Source organism: Periplaneta americana, chromosome 2 (assembly GCF_040183065.1).
Source record: "Periplaneta americana isolate PAMFEO1 chromosome 2, P.americana_PAMFEO1_priV1, whole genome shotgun sequence".
NCBI lineage: Eukaryota > Metazoa > Arthropoda > Insecta > Blattodea > Blattidae > Periplaneta > Periplaneta americana.
Genome location: NC_091118.1, coordinates 129033235 through 129051386, shown reverse-complemented (window position 1 = coordinate 129051386; position 18152 = coordinate 129033235). Strand labels below are relative to the sequence as shown.

Here is an 18152-nt window from a genome sequence, read left to right as displayed (position 1 = left end):
TTAGATCACCGTGGCAGCTACCCAATTCAATCTGTAGTCTTAAATAAATTCCAAAATTGGCTGCCTATGTAATCTTTCAAGATGTCCAAGCTCTTTTATGATCCAAGAGTGAATATCTAGCTGTTTTCTTCATATATCACTCCTCTGCTGTTATGAGTCGATGCTGGTCCAATTTTTTTAAGGTCCAAACCTCACTTCCATATACTAGTAATTATCTTGACGCAAGTTTTATAAATTTTGATCTGAGTGTGCATTTGCACTAGCTTGGGTTCAAAAATTGAATTTAAGATTGCCATAGCTTTATAAATTTTGATAATTTCATAGACATTATTTCTCTTCATTATACATTTCGCACTTTAATTAAAAAAATTAACTTTTTGAAAAAATTGACACAAACTTCACTTCTAACATGGCCTTCCATAGAAAGCCACAACTTCCGTTTTACTTACAGATATCTCCAAATTAAATGACCTTGCTACTTGTTGTAAGTTGTAGATGACACGCTGCAGTTTGTATTATATTAGAAGTCGTACTTTGGGCCAATTAGGTACTAAAATAACAAACTGTCCCACAGCATCTTTGATGAGGACTTCTCAGGTGACTGGTACAGATAGGCCAATTTGAAATGGAAGGCTCAGGTGTTAAAAAATTGACTAATACCCTTTTCACTATAAATAAAATTTTGTACATACTATTTGTATGATTGAAAGATTACAGAAAATCTTATTGTTTGAAGTAGTGTTCATTTCCTTATCATCATCACTGTAATAATCATCACCATTGTAATAATTGTCATCACTCGTCATAGCCATTCTAATCATCATCATTCTAACCATCATTATTATCCTCAATGTAATCACTGTCGTAAATGTCAATACCATTTTCTTCAATTCCACCACCATCACTACCTCCAACATCTCCCGTGAACTATTAGACCTCAGAGGCATGTTATAGCCTGTTGTAGTGCATGAAAAAATTATGTTCATTGTTTCAAATGTATATCATTTTACCTTTCAGGTGTGTTTCCAAATTATATGTAATACGCTTTGTCAAATATGGCAACCTTTTCATAAGGGAAGCTAAATTTATTTATTATTATAATATTATGTTTATTTTAGTATCTGAATGATCAGTAAACATTTCACTTACCTCTTCAGTATCAGATACTTCTTCTGACTGGAACATCTCCAGTAAACCATTAATGAACCCCATATCCACCTTCACATGGAATTCTTGTATTAGAATCTTGAAGTATTTGTATTGTTGCACAGTGCTATGAGGCATTATACGCTGCACAATACTCAGTTCTGCAAAAGGCTTCAATGCTGAAAATAAATAAAATTATTTAACAAATCTACTGTAAATATAACATTTATACTACAATGAACGCTTGCTATGTTTAAGACAATCTAACTTCAATGCCTTTGATTTATCTCTATAATATTTGTTAGTTCTTCTTAAATTCAGATGCAAATCTAAGTAACATTATAATAATAAGCTACACTCACCACTGTCAGCAGCAACACTCTTGGGTGGAGGCACAGGAGCAAGTACAACAGGGAAAACACTGTCATACATCTGATTGTCAATTTGGAGGCGATTTACTTTAGCATGAAGCTGCACCTGGTGTGGTGAGGTCTTCATTTGTAACCACAAACCAGTCTGGAATGTACGGCGTAGTCGACGCTTTGATGGCCGTAGCATCTCCTCCGTCTCAAAATCCACCTAATTGAAAGGGAGAAGAGAGAAATAATTTCATACCATAGATTCTGAATTAACTAACAAATTTAGAAAACGAGAGAAACCGATATGTATTTCATAATACTTAATATGAAAGAAAAAAATATATGTATATTGTGACCTACATATAACAAGATAACATGTGAGATTCTTTTAAATTTCGAAATATACAAATATATATATATAATTATAAATTCAAAATCGATGCAGAAATTCATGGCTATGAAACAAAATCAAACAGACAATTGAGGTTGAAAACACCACATACAACAACATTTGGAATTAAATCATTTTTTTTCTGTAGCATCAAAAGAATATAATTCACTATCAAATTACACGAGACTGATTAATACAAATAATAAATTTAAAGAACAACTTGTTAAGTATTGCTGGAAGCAATATAATCAAAATAATTGATACAGATAATAATTTAGTTTGTTTTATTTAAAGTTATATTGTTTATGCATGGTGAATTAGTAGTAATTAAATTGTTTGTGATATTACAGTAGTTTATACATTTTTTATATAGAGTGATTCACGAAGATTGTACATTACTCTAGGATGTGATTTCTGACAACATTCTGATGAAAAAAGTTCATATATACATGTGTCCGATTTTGAATTGTTTCGGATAAAATCACGTTTCTTTCTTCCAAAACAAGCTTCTTGTGACCTTCTCTCTCTTTCTCTGGACGTCTGGAGCTATATGTGTTACAGTACAGTTGTTAGCAGCGACACAAAATCTCGTGACATCAGAGTCAGGGTTAGAGATAACTCAACACTGGTACAACGTATCTACCTAGCATCCAAACAATGGAAGTTGGGGAATGCAGTGCATGCAGTTCACACTCGGGCAGCTACGTATATTGCTGCAGAAGGTGGAGTCTTTGAAAACCGGCTTTAATACAGATTTTTCATGTGAGTAATAGCGTGAATGTTCTTTAATGAATTTATAATACACCCAGTACCATTGTTTGTCATTCCTGGTTGTTGCTCCTCTCTGCTGACGCCACTCTCGAGAACAGTGCTCCTAGTTCCATTGCTCCCCTTCGATTTAGATGGACTCCATCACGTTCCAGGTCTCCATCATCAATCCACAAATTTGGGTCCACGAATGTTGCTCCCGTTCTATCTTCCATCCAGTCAAATGCCTCATTGATTCATCCAATTTAATTCTAGTGAAAATCTCTTCGCCGCACTATCCCGCTGATTATATGGCAGACATATTTTCCAAACTAAATGAACTCAATTTGTCCCTTCAAGGTTCAACCTTCACTATGTTTAAAGCTTATGATAAAGTCATTCATTCCAGAAAAAGATCAATCTGTGATTAGAGTACGTCAAAAGTAATAATTTTTCTGCCTTTCCAACCTTAGATTATTTTCTAAGTGAGAATGATTTTTCCTTACCTTCCGATTTTTGTGATCCTGTAGTATCCAATCTCTCTGCTCTCAATAATGAGATTAAAAGTTATTTTCCAGAAAATTATTGAATTCATTTGGATTTGCGACCCATTCCTATATTTCGAAAGTTTCAAACTTGTCAGTGAAACTAAGAGAACAACTGTGTGATATTAGCTATGATTCTGATATTAAAATTAAATTTTTACACTCAGATATAACAATTTTTTGGATATCATTAAGGCATAAATATCCTGAACTTTCGAATGGAGCATTAAAGTTGCTCATGCCGTTCGCAACATCATATCTTTAGTTCAAGTGAAAAGCAAATACAGAAACAGATTTGATGCACGCTTTGATTTACGACTTAAGTTAACTGCACTTGAATGCAACATAAACCAGCTTATGAAGACACAACAGGTCCATCCATCACATTAGTTCAGTGAGTACAAAATATTTTAACAAAATTTCAACATGTGCTCAATTAGAGTAATATACTATTTTCTTTAACATACAATCATACAGAATTTACTTTTTCATCAGTGATTACAGTGTACTAATTTAACTTATGGGTCGTGTGAAGTTTAATAACCTTCAAGGTGGGTCCCAGAATTAAAAAGTTTGAGAACCACTGGGTTAGATTATACAGACAAACTTTAAGAATGTATTATGTTTATTTATTTATAGGTATTTTAAGTGTTAGTGTTGAAAGCACAACCATTTTGTAATACATGTCCGAACTGCTGACACCATCTTGCAGTACATTTATGAAACCAATGGCGTAGAAACAATGAGGAAATATGTGGAATATTCCAAGATTCCTACATTATAACAAGAACAATAAGTAACACACATAGTGTAAGACCCGAACTTGCAAACCATTATTAGCTGCATGCCTTAATCATCTGATCTAGTATGATGGCACACTATTCTCTTTTGATTTTAAAATCTGAATACTCTTCTGGGATAAAGGTCTAAGTTACACTGAGGAGATAAATTTGATTACGGGTATTGAGGAGATTGTGAATATGCGGAATTGCATAATTTGTATAAAGAAGGTGCCAGTGATTCAACCGTATACAGGAATGTACTGAGAACATTGATTTTACCTCAACTACTCACCTCAGTCTTTGGATCAATAACTACTTTAGAACTAACTGTCTTCCCAACAGAAAGTTCCATGTTGTAACGAACAAATGCTTCCTCTATAGCTTGGCAGTCTTTCACGCTCAATGGCTTGAAGCGTTGCTTGTTGGATTTGCACGTCTCCCATATTATACCAGAACTGAAAATCAGACACACCAGAGCTGAAAATCAGATACAAGTTTTAAAAATACCTATCCTGTTACATATAGAAATACATAGTAGTTCCTAGTATAATATTCTTCTATATATATATTGACAAGTAACAAGTTAAGAGGGAACTGTTGCTCAGAAAATTGTGCCTACAGTAGCAGCTGGCACTGCAGTTGCCTGTCTCTTTGAAGATTAATACATTCACACAAATTGTTCAGGATGCTCGAGTACTTCATTCTATCTCTTTAATATTAAATCTCTAACACTGTTAATCCAGTTTCACTGTTTTCTGCAAGTTTTAATGGTCTTGTAGAAGTCAGTGCTAACTTAAAAAATTAAACACCTTTAACTTGATTTAGACTCATGAATCTTGGATCCTGTGGTAAGCATAGCAACCATTTGATCACTGAAGACAATGCACAAAAACTTTACCACAATTTTATTACTGTCAAAGCTCCCTTGTCACATAAAATATTTTACATTGAGCTAATATTGATACTGTATAGATATTTGTTAGCCAACTTTACAATTCATAGTTATGATGGACCTTTACATTTCTGTTTTTCGAACCACCATCCCTTTAATATATATCCACATATCATCCTTTTATATTAATATCTTCATTTGCCAAACATTTCCTGATTACTTCCTATTCTTTTGTTATAACTGAATTGCTACCTATCCTCTTCTATTCTCTCTCATACCTAGACTGTCTCCCATTTCTCGCTTTCCTATTAAATATTGTATATTCCTTTCCTTAATAATCTGCATTTTTTTATTCTATATTCTCAAATCTATCTACTCTTAATCATGCTTTTCCAGCTATTTTCTCCTAAATTATTTGTCTACATTTCCATTTTATCTATTTTACAACACTTACATCACTTATTATTTCTATTCATTTACATACGTATTTCTTTTTCTTCGCTCAGCTCTTAAATTCCCTCTTTTATTGCCCCTTTCCTTATAGACCTACTTCTATCTAGAAAACTCCTGCAATTATAGTACCCCTGATGTTACTCCCAACTCACAACACTGATTCTCTAATTCACTTAATTACACTTTTAATTTCTTTCTCTTCCACTTCTCATTTGTTCAGATCTCTTTCACTTCAATTCTCTTTAATTCATTGTTTCTATGTATATCTTACTACACTCTTACACTTTCTTTTGACACTCGAAACTTTATCTATTCTTATTCTAACACTTTTGCCACCCCTGACTTTCTTGCACTCAGTTTTTAACACTTTTCTTCCTCCCTAATTCCATCCTCATTATTCTGTACTCCATTTTGCCACCCTCTTCTAAAAAATTTCTTAAAAGCCCTCTATTCTGTCCTCATAATCACTAATATCTGGTAATTGCTTCGTTTCTTTGCTCATTCTGAGTATGATTTAAGTAACTTTGGCCTTGATTGAGAAAACATCTATGGTAACAAATATAGCATTCATATTCTTACCTAGCAATACCAATGTACATGACCTCAACATGGGTGAGATTATTGACAAGTGAAAGGCCGAGACCATGTATGGATACTGTAATTTCCTTGTCGAGTGTTTCCAGTTCACCAGCAGACTGAGCATCACGTGCTATATTCATGTCCAGAGTGAAGAGCAATACTCTCTGCATTCCATCCAGAAAAGACACCCACCACATCTGCTGTCCTTCAGTTGGATGGAACTCTCCTATCCCATCCTACATAACCACAATAAAGGTAATACACACACTAAATAATGACAAAATAAACGACAACGGAAAAAAAGAAAATATCGTATTATTTAGTCTGCTTAATTCTGTAGGCCTATCAAATTTTCTGTTTATTAATTAACTGTACCAGTAACGTGTAATATATAAATAGACTCTACAGCGTAAATTAAAGTCTCAGGAGCATAGATGATATTATTCACCTTTCGTAGTTCATCAGTAAGCTCCTTCTTCTTGCCAGCATTCCAAACAATACACCGAGATCCAGTGGGTTTCTCCCAGGCATACAGAAGTTTCTCACGAGGTTGTAACGTTCTGTAACATGTTCTCATATAGTTTCAAAACATTATATCACAATACAACAAAAACACCAATACAGAAGAAATTTGGTGTAATAATATTTATACAAGTTATTCCAAAATAAAATTTTTACATAAGGATTACTGTTACTTTTGCATGTATGGTACGTAAGTGGATAAGCATGTGTGTACAATATATGGGAATTGACTTAATTTTTCAAGACTTTCAAATTAATATCATTGCAAATGGACTTAAAACTGAGCCAACTGTTGCTGTAAAACATTAGAATGTCTACCAAGTTACATGTTGTAATCAGTCTCATATTGAGATCATACTTTACTACTGTAGTTAGTTCAATGCCAAAGCAATGCCAAAACAAAATATTGTTCCATACAGCTTCAAATATTTCTGCTGTACTACTCACATATTTTGCCTTTTTCTACATCTTATATTAGCTGGGTAATCTGAAACGTTTGCATCATTCTCATAATTAAATACACATAAACAATGTAAAAAGCTTCTAAAAGCAACTTGATACCCAAATCAGATCAAAACAAAATACAAATGGTAAACATACATGATCACATTTGATCCTTTCTCCCATAGGCTCAGAGTGTCACTAGTATGATTGAGAATGAGGGCTGGCGCCATGCCAGGATTGTATGGTGAGAATGTTACATAAACAGCTCCTTCTGTCATCTGGACATCTACATTTACACCTCCATGCTGGAAAAAAATGAAATCATTTATACTTTAATAACTGAAAAGAGAGGAGGGAGGAATATTAATTTTTCTGCCATAGCAGACTGCCTGAATGACAAAGAATACTAAACAAATTTAAATTTCTTAATGCAATTGTTGTAACAGTAACAAAGGTTCAATTTTCTAATTTGGTATACAGGATGTAAACGGTATAAACTGCCAAATTATATATAAGTACATATTGGTCTACTGAACAAAATGTCTGCTGAAATTTAATTATTTCTTATAATTTTATTTTTAATTTGTAAAATACCAAGGTTTTAGACTCGATATTAGTTTAATTACGGTATTTGTTTACATTTTGTCTGAACGTGAATGTCATTGCCAATGATCTTGCGCCCAAACATGCCAATACACAACACAACAGAGTAACAAATGACTGCTTCAGCATACGTATCAGGCAAAGTAAATAATGAGTGTCTAATGTCTACTCTTATTTTAAAAAAGTTAGACCCAGAAAACACATTTTATTTCTGGAAAAAGCTTGACAGTTACAGAAAAATGTTACTTAACTTTTTTCTTCAGTTATTTATGCTTTACGACCTGTAGCCTATTTTTTTGGCAGTTTATATCATTTACACGCTGTATAATATACATATATAATAAACTAAATGAATAGTAGGGAAACCACCATGCAGCAGCCAGGCTTTTGGCCAAGCTGCTCAGACTCAGTTACATAGTACAGTACCGACAGATGAAATATACCAAATGTAAGCACTTAGAACACCATTTACTCACCGAAATTAAGAAAGCTCTCTGTGCAACTAGTCTGCAAGCAGCCCAGCCAAGATACAGGTTGCCGAATTGCCATTTCTTTACAAACTAGTCACTCAGTACATTTAACCTTGCAGAATATTAACATATTTTGAACGCTCAACATTCCCTAATTCTTCAGCGATTGTAGAATTGTGAAAATTTTATATTTTATCTAACATGTAGAAATTATTTTTCGGAAATATTATACGAAACGAAAAAGGGCCATAAAATAGGTTTTAATTACGACAATAATAATAATAATAATAATAATAATAATAATAATAATAATAATAATAATAATAATAATAGCCACATCTGTGGCTCAAGTGCCAACACGATGGTCTTAAATCCAGGTGACCTGAGTTCTATCCTTGGCCAGGTCATCATGGAATTTGTGGTGGACAAAGACATTGTAGAGGGGTTTTTTCGAGGAACTCCCGTTTCCCTTTACATTCCACCAACACTATCCACCTCCCCCTCATTTCATCTATCACCTGCAATAGTAAAAATAGGCTGAGGTGAAGTCTTGGGGATAGCACAGGTTTCCAATTCTGATATAGAAAGGACTTGGGGTTCTAGGCCCCTGAGGTTTTCAGGCTACTCGTCTGCAAAACAGGACCTAGCTCTATCAAGGCTGAGGCACAATGGCCCACGTGTCAGAGTCGGATTCACGAATGTCACCCAGGTCACATGTCTGACTTGGACAATCATCGCATACATAAGGTACACAATGGGTCAAAGCATGCCTAAGTGTATGGACCTGTTCCGGGTCCAGCCCTCATAAAGTCAAGCCAAACCAAAGTAATAACCATATGAAGAATATACATTAGATCTAAGAGAATAATATATAATTTTATTGCAAAAGAAGTAACTTTCAATTACAAATTTTTCACCATCCCTCAATCCAGAGTTATTATTATCGTCACTGAACAAAGTCAAGCTTTCGAAGATATTATTTCACTTTTGAGGACTTCTCTATTAATTGGCAATGAATACAATGAAGTCAACTTGCTTATTACACTTTCTTCCATTTCAATCTTTTTTACTTTGTTTCTTCCATTTCTAACAGAGGCCCTGAGGTCTCTGAAGAAGTTGTCCTGCAAATACATCTGCAGTTTTAATATGATGTTATCCAAAACAGACATCTGTCTACAAAGCAAGAAATCTGGTAAAGCGTTTAACAGTTGGACAGTTATTTTTCTTCCAATAATTTCTTAATCAAGAAGAATTCTTTTATGTGTCGTGAATCTATGATAGCAATCATACTTCTCTTCCAAATGAAGTCATACCAAACCTTTTACTACTCTTCAGAAATGCAATACCCTCAGCTAGGCGTGAACCTGTGAACTTCACATACAATTAATTGCAAGCATGGTAGCTCCTAAACTACTAAAAAGTTGTTGTTGTTTGCTAATGCTGAATTTCTGATAATGAAATCATTAATTCTCTCGCTCTCCAGTATTTTTCACTCAAGGACGTCAAGTTGATAGTGGCTGGGCAGTGTTAAAGATAATTTTGATCCATTTCCTCTAAAAAGTGGTCTATGACATTCTCTACAGTACTCTGTGGCAAGTGGGCCCGGCATCAGCACTTGTTATTCCCAGTGAATGGGGTCCGCTACAGTCTCTCTCTCTCTCTGTCCCTGCCTTCTCTCTCTTTCCCTGCTTTCAAGGACACAGCACATGGTCACATTGCAACTGATAGCTGCTGTTTAGTTGCCTAAGAGCTCTGTTGTCGTTTGTATTGATGTATGTACATCTTGATTGAAGATTGTGGCTTAATATGGCACCACAGAAGTTTACATTACAACAAAGGATTTATCTTGTCGAGTGTTACTTGATAACGAAGAATTGTGGAACAGTGTTTTGCAGTTTCCTGGTGTTTCTGTTTCACACAGGACGACTATATTAAACCTCGTAAAAAGGTTTAGAGAAATAGGGTCACTTCTGAATAAATGTGGAAAGAGAAACCCAAGTGTACTTTTTTAATTAATAATAATTTAATCTGTGGCGCTACAGCCCATGAAGGGCCTAGACCAACCAGCCGGCTGCTGGCCTCACGCCCACATGCCGAAGAAGAGGTGGACGATCATCCAACCAGAATGGAGGTATCGTGTACCCAAGTGTACTTACCGAGGAAAAACTAGCTGAGATAGGAGAAAGGTTAGAACATTCTCCTCGAAAATCTCTCTGCTGTCCCTCACAAGAAACGGGTGTTTCGAAAACCCACAGCATTTAGAGCCACTAAAATTCTTAAATTTAAGCCCTACAGAGTGACAATAGTGCATGAATTACAACTTAGAGATAATGTGAGTCGAGTGAATTTTTGTAATTGGGTTTTACGAAGTGTTGCCAATGACATTGTGGATCCTACAGTAATTATTTTCACAGGTGAAGCACGGTTTCACTTACATGGCAATGTTATAGAGCAAAAAATAGAGATATTGAAATACAGAAAATCCTCATCTCATTCATGAAACTCCTTTACATGATGAGAAGGTTGACGTATTGTGCACTATAACTAGGGTTGCCAACTCTCCCATATTCCCCAGGATCTCCTGTATTTAGCCCTAATTTTTATCAGTCTCCCAACTCCCGTATTTTTCTTCTTTTCGAGCATTTTTCTCCCTTATTTTTGCATAATGTAAAAATCTATTTGAAACATTTAATTTTTTTGTGACTGAACGTGATTTATAAGATGGATTCTGTTGTTCCAGAGATGCACTGAAACATACAATCTCTGTACATTGCCAGAAATAGTTTTAGGGCTCACTAGTTTAAAATGAAACAATGTTAGAGTTACAAATTTAAAAGAAAAGAAAACTAGTGAGTTGTGTTGTAAGCATGGCAGGACTCATGTTTGCTTCTCTTATGAACAATAAGGGAACAGATGTTCGAAACAGGAGCACGACACACATAATCAAATCAGAACTGAAAATGACTGTCAACTTCTACTACTCAAGTAGGGAATTTCTACAGTTTGTTTGAAACTATTATGCAAGGCAAAATGTCTCAAAATACTCTTAATTTAAGCCTAACTGCCTGTGTAGAATAAAGTTGTTTCAGTACCGCTAACTGAATTGAATAATAATTTGTCAGCTTTCTATATGAAATATTATAGATCACTTAGTCTCCCGTATTTTCTTCAAAAACAATTGACAACCCTAACTATAACTGCACATTGGATTATAGGCCCTATATTTTTTGACGATACAATCAATGGTGATAGAACACAAATACTCAACTCATTTTTTAAACAATTAATCGACATTGAGTGTCATAATGTTTATTTCCAGCAGGATTCAGTAATTGCCCATACAGCAGCCGAAACATTGAATTTTATAAGCAAAATATTCGAGGACAGGGTTGTTAGTAGAAGATTATGGCCCTCTAGGTCCCCTGATTTGTCAGTCTACGATTTTTATTTATGGGGAAACCTAAAAAATAAAGTATACAAAGACAATTCGCACACAATCTGTGAGTTAAAAGACAGTAAAAATTGTACGAGAAATCGGGAGAATTACAGAACATGAACTTGCACGTATAAATGCCAATTTCCTTCAGAAATGTCAGGAATGTGTTGCAGCACAGGGACATCATTTTCAACGCCTTCTATAGTCAAGGTTATTAAACAATATGAATACTGTAATTTTAATAGCCAACTCTAGCGACTTTAGTGGACCCCCTTCACTGGGAATGACAACCACTGATGCTGCACCCGTTTGCCGCTGAGTGCCGTAGAGAATGTCATAGACCGCTCTGTAGATAGCCAATATGAGACATTTCTCAAATATAAAAAGATTAATAAATATATCGGTACTTCTTAGGAACATACCTTGTTGTAGAGTTTCAGCATTGTAGTATGCCCTGCAGAATATGAGAAGGGTGCTGACATTTCAGAAGTATCTTGTATTCTTACTCGCATTTCTTTCTTCTGATCCTTGCTGCGTGGCCAGAAAGGATTGCATTCTCCAGGTTTCACCTACAACAAAGTATAAGAATATAAAATACTTTTGCAGTCAAAAACCCATTCATTACAGCAGTAATCAACAGAACTTAGCAAAACTAACACTTATTAATTCCAAACCATTAGTTTAAGAGAATATTACGACAAGATAGTTTACTGTACTGTACACTTCAGGATATACGAAGATTTAATGTGCACGCGCACACACGCGCATGCACACATTACGCATGTGTATGCATGTGCAGTTAATATGATTATAGCTAAAGAAACTGGCTTATTGATGTTCTTAAATTATAAGTTCAACTTTTCACCATGTCAAAAAGACAGTTTACCTTAATCCATGGGTCAGCAGGCCTGTCAGCTTCTTGGCATTCAATAATGTAGCTAGCATTATTAACCAAAACATAGTAAGGCATGAAGATAACCTGCTTTGTTAAAGTTGAATGGGTTAGCTGAATGTGCACACCAATCTGTGAAAGCAAAGAAAATGAACGGTGAATCATTAATGCAATATATCTATATTCGTACATTATTTCTATGTGACGACTATTTGATTTAAATCAGTGTTTCTCAGGACATTTTTATTTTCAGTGTGGTCAATAAATTGTAAGGGGGAATAGAGAGGAATTTCGATTTTTATGGATATTACAGAAATAATTTTATGTTAAAAATAACACGCAACAAAATACAAAGAGTTTCTATGAAGATTGGTCCCAGGTAGTAATGTTTCGTCGGCTTAATGACAGTAGTGCGAAGTGTCTGGCCCGAAAAAGCTAATCGAATAGGACTGGTCTGCATAGGGAAACATGCACAGACCTGTCTGTACACCAGCGTACAACTGCTCACCACCCAACAACAGATAGTGTTAGGTAGAGTGAGACAGGTCTTCATAGGAACCCTCTGTACTTAACAAAAGCATTATATAAGTAAGTATTTTGTTAAAAATGTATGAATTGATTTTTAACTTTTACTTATAGTTTATATTTAGTTCGAAATAATTAAATGTGAAAGTACGATGTAACATAAATGTAAGGTTATCATCACTCATTTCATCATGCTTACTTTTTTATAGGCCAATTTACCATTGAAGAGGGGGAGCAGCTCCAGTTATCATAAGAGGGTGTTAAGCTAAAAAAAGTTTCGGAACCACTGATTTAAATGTTTCTGATAGAACTATTAAAGTACATGAATGGGGCATAGGGGTTCGATTCCCGATGGAGTCTGGGATTCTTCCACTGACCTATTGTAATCTTTCTGACTGAACAAGGGCTCTTGAGTCGACTAAACCTCTAACAGAAATGAGTATCAGGGAGTTTTTTTTTGGCAGCAAAGGCGACAAGCACGTAGGACTGTTATCTCTACTGTTACTAATGTGTATTGTCTGTTTTAACTTCCCACTACCCTCTAAGTCTCTATAATAGGTATAACTTTAAGTATATGGAAAGTATTCAATGACAAGTCACAGACACCAAAGTGGTCTAAATTTGATTATTTTATATTACTTCAAACTCACATTATTTTTACAAGGAGATTGATAAATTGACTAAAATTAGGATTTTCAACACATTGTCCAAATATTTCGTACCATACTTCAAGAAAATACAACAAATTTAATTCTAACATAAAATTAATACCTTGCTTGTAAAGCTCTAATCTTTTAAATGTTCACTGTGAATGCAAGATCTACTTTCAAAATTTCTCATTATAGAATTAAAAGTTGAAAAACATTGTATTACAAGTTCAATACCTGATAGATTGTATCGCCTGTGGTACAACTAACTACACCTGAACTGCCAGCAACATCCAAAGAGAATTTGTCTGACCATTCTCCATCTTCGACTTTGATTGATGCTTTCTTCTTTCCAAAGAATGACTTTGCTCTGAATGAGAACAGAATAGGGCCCTTGAAGTCCTCTGGATGGTAAATTACATTGGCGGCCTCTTCAAATTGCTGAAAGTAATGAAAGATTAATATATCTAACATCTAACTTGCCAAGTAACGCAAACGATGGTTTTACATAAGCAGAAACTTTATGAAATAAAAATCATGTGTATAATTGCAGCAGAATTACAAAAAATATCTTATACCCTACAAAATACTTTCTTAAAATATCCTCTTGCATACATACTTTTTATTTTTGATTGTAGCAAGGGCATTCTCATATATATAACTACATATTATATTCTTAACTTAAAATTTATTACACATATTCCGTATATGAACAATTCTTTATGTTTTTGCAACATTAATTTCTTCTCAGTTGCAATTGATTTCACAAGCTGAATGAAGTAACATACAGTTTTTTATTTCTGGTAAGAAATTTCTCGTTATTTCTCTGAAATTAATGATAAAGAGGTAAAAAATTATAAGGTAATCTATTATTATGTTCATAATAGCAGTGAGCGTGTATCAATATCAGTATGTTCGCTTCTTACTCAGTAATATAGCTCAAATTATAGCATAAAAATGTGATTTGTAAACTACACTCCAAGCAAAACAGCTATGGTCTGAACATTGTGGCATGGCTCAAAGACTAGTATTGTAGGCCTACATATAATCAGAATGATTAGAAATCTTATGTCTTGTAATTAAATCACCTGGTGTTAAAAAAAAAAACTTAGGCTATTAACGACTGCTTTAATTCCTTCAGCTTAAAAATAGCATAAATTTAAAGTTAATAAATACACCAATGTGTAGTCCACCACTGTTATTTAGGTTATCGAAACTTTTAAATTAGTCATACAAACTGTTACACTGCATTAGTGTAAATGGTTTTAGAAATATGATTAAGACCTGAAAGTAAAGAAATAACCAGAACACACTACGTTTGTTAGAAGATATGAACAAACTTATTTTAATAAAATATGGCTTTGTACTGGCAGTACAATCAATAGCATTAAATTTGAATTAATTTCCATTTTGTTTTTAATCTGAATTACCAGCACTTGTTCGTATGAAGAATTGAATCTAATGAGTTAAACAAAGATGTTTTACTGTTATGCTATGTCAAAGAAATAAATGAAGATGTTTAAATTTAAAATTTATTTTTAGTCCCATGTTTCTAAATCATGTGTGTATGCAAATATAATTTACATATTAAATGTGCGATGTTCTTGAAAATGCCACGTCAAAATGTGGGCAGAAAGAATATTTATTTAAACAGTAGGTTGGTAACTGTGAAATTATTTGAGTTACCCAATTATATAAGTATAACGGTAACTTTAATAAAATTATAAACATAACAAAATACTGTAATTATGTATACCCTTTTCAGTTCTTCGATTTTTTTCGTCTACATGAAATGAAAGTTAGATTTATAAAATATTTGCCGCGTATTTTTCAACACTATAATTATAGTCTAAAAATATAATAAAATTACATACAGAATATTTTCATCATTAGGATACAAATTTCTATGATTTGTAGAAGAGACAAAAAGAGATGAAGAACCATAGCATTTTATCCCATTATCTCCTGGCTTAGTTGCCTCATAAGTGATACCTTGTTGGTATCACTTGTGAGTTTCACACCTGTCTTCGGACAGTTGAATAAACAACAACCTGGTAATGTTCCTGTTACAAGTTACAAATCATAATATGTCTTTACAATGTCGAGTACCTACTTTTTCATTGTAACAAAGAACTTTTTATGCTAATCTAATAATCAGAACTGAAAATTAACTAAACAGGAATACTAAGTCTTAAAGCAGCAAATTCAGTGAAGAATTTTACAGTTACCGTTACTCAAATGTGAAATGACAATATGAAACACTGGAAAAAGGCTAGATATTGAAGTACCAGTACCTAAACACATTCAAATGACAGTTTTATATGAGAATTAATGTGATCATAGTTAGTTCTAAACCGTAAAACCATCCATCTATTAAAACTTGTTCATATCTACTAATCACGTTATTAGCAGAAATTGTACAAAGAGCTTTAGTAAGTATTAAAACTTCACCCACTCGAATCCTGTAACAATGTTATTAAAAACCATGCCTAAGGTGAATTATTACTGTACAAGGCACTCCAGGACCCACCACCATAGACGTTCCTCCTGTTCCTGTTGGTGCCATAACATCTTTGTTCAAATTGCATGTTGACGAAGACCACTTGCCATTAGAGAGACTAAGATTTGAAGCCCAACGCTGAAAGCACATATTAAAGAACGACAGAAGTACAGCACAAATATAGTGGAGCAAAGCATTTTATAGTGACAGTGACTAGCTAGTAAATTGTATGGTTTATGTAAGCTAAATGAAATTTCCTAGCATTCCAGTACATAGTCTCATAAGGCTAAGCTTTAAGTAAATGGACAGTGAGAGGTGCAGAGAAATGGAATATCTTTTTTTGTGGAAGAGTTAAGTTTAGAATCCGTAAAGAATTTTAGACACACAATAAAAAAAAAAAAAAAAAAAAAAAAAAAAAGACTAATTAATCACAATTTGTGCTGTTCAGAGAAAGAGATACATTAACAATGAGCATATTACTTTACAGCAAATAACAAAATGCTAGGTATACTTATGATTGCTTATACTATAAGGGCATAGTAATATTCCCACCCCAGCTACTGCAAGTATAATTGTTTACAACAAAACGAAAAATTAACTCCTAATATATTTGTAATAGTTAGGTTATATAAAAAATGGCCTGTAACACATGGCTTATCACTAAACACGGAATGTTACCCATAAATTAATTCTCAATTAATTGAATTATTATTATTATTATTATTATTATCATCATCATCATCATTAGTATTGTTTATTAAGATTTGCATTGCGTTAAATTATAAAATTTTACGTCCGTTCTGAAGAACAGCAGCATTCATTATCATTAATTCTATATTACTTCTGCTATAAACATCTTTCCTTGCGTAATAATGTTATTTCTGAATGTTCAAACGTATTCATGGAAGTTATAACGAAATAATTAATGTTTCTTAATTATCTTGAAGTAGTACATGATATTATGAGATTAGAATTACTGTAAATATTAAGTGCACTAAAGCCAATTATTATTATGCAATACTGGTAGTTTACCGTCAAAGGGGCAAACTTGGAACAGTGTTTAACTTGGAACATTGTCATAGGGTATTTTCGTTTTGTCACAGTAACACCAAACTGTAATAGAATCAATGTGCTGCACAACAAAGTAACAAGTGAAGATTATGTTACCACTGTGACAAAACGAAAATACCCTATGATAATGTTCCAAGTTAAACACTGTTCCAAGTTTGCCCATTTGACAGTATATCGTATCAACTGACAAACGCCATATTTAATGGTTCGGATATCCATAAAGAGAATTAAACATGATTTCAAAATCCCACACAGTCCAACACAATGATGCGACAATTTCACAGTACTCCTATTCTATTTTATATAACGTACTTTGTATGGTAAATGATTTATAGTTCTACATGTGTCTGTAAGATATATTTATATTAACCAATGCGTTTCAGTATGACATTATTTTGATCTATGAGGTATAAATATATCGTTCAAAGATCTTACTATTAAAATAAATGTTATCTTTTAAACATTTTATCAACACGACTCCAACAGTTTCTTTGGTGGACCAACTATGTCAAACAGTTTTCAACCAACTGTGAGAAAATTCTTTGAAATATGGTCTTTCTGCAATGAAGGCATTACTGCTCTTGTTGAATCTTTCGTACACTACTTTTAACACTTGAGTATAAAAAATTGATTAAATGGCGATCTTACTCGTGTTAATTATGTAACCATGTGTGGCTTACATAATTAACACGAGTAAGATCGTCATTTAATCAATTATTTACTACTCTTGTATTTCTGTCAGGACATTGTATTTACAGGTACTTGGATATGTGTGTCTTAAGTCATTACTTCAGTAGCAAGATATTGGTACAGTATTACTGAATTCTTAAAATTCCAAAGATAAAAGTAAATAAACTATATAACATTTTAAACTACAGATACATTTTCGATCTACATTGCATATTAATATTCACGGTGTACTAATATACTTTCATTTTATTAAAATAAAAAAATGCTCCGAATTAACAAAAACTATTTTGAATTTTGAACTCTAACTACAGTATTTACATATGTATAATACACATAAAAGTTCAGTACCCATCCCTATACATTAAAATATAAAATCTTATTTAAATTTTCATTAAGCAACCATAACTATGAGCAGAACTGGCACACTAACAAGAGAGTATCACATACATGGAAAGATT

General features: G+C 33.5%; 1 protein-coding gene across 3 annotated transcripts in view; it reads right to left on the bottom strand.

Annotated features, from left to right (window-relative positions):
- Vps13 (vacuolar protein sorting 13C) overlaps window positions 1-18152 on the bottom strand; it is a 157821-nt gene that overhangs the window by 26578 nt on the left and 113091 nt on the right. For 2 of the 3 annotated variants that reach the window (XM_069818433.1, XM_069818434.1), the window contains 9 exons: window positions 13671-13874; window positions 12256-12393; window positions 11792-11938; window positions 7017-7165; window positions 6343-6454; window positions 5895-6130; window positions 4263-4425; window positions 1509-1725; window positions 1150-1325 (listed from right to left, as the gene is read on the bottom strand). In XM_069818433.1, the coding sequence (XP_069674534.1) occupies window positions 1150-1325; window positions 1509-1725; window positions 4263-4425; window positions 5895-6130; window positions 6343-6454; window positions 7017-7165; window positions 11792-11938; window positions 12256-12393; window positions 13671-13874 (1542 nt within the window). Of the gene's footprint in view, window positions 1-1149; window positions 1326-1508; window positions 1726-4262; window positions 4426-5894; window positions 6131-6342; window positions 6455-7016; window positions 7166-11791; window positions 11939-12255; window positions 12394-13670; window positions 13875-15963; window positions 16072-18152 lie in introns of all 3 variants that reach the window. The other variant, XM_069818432.1, reaches the window with a different exon arrangement.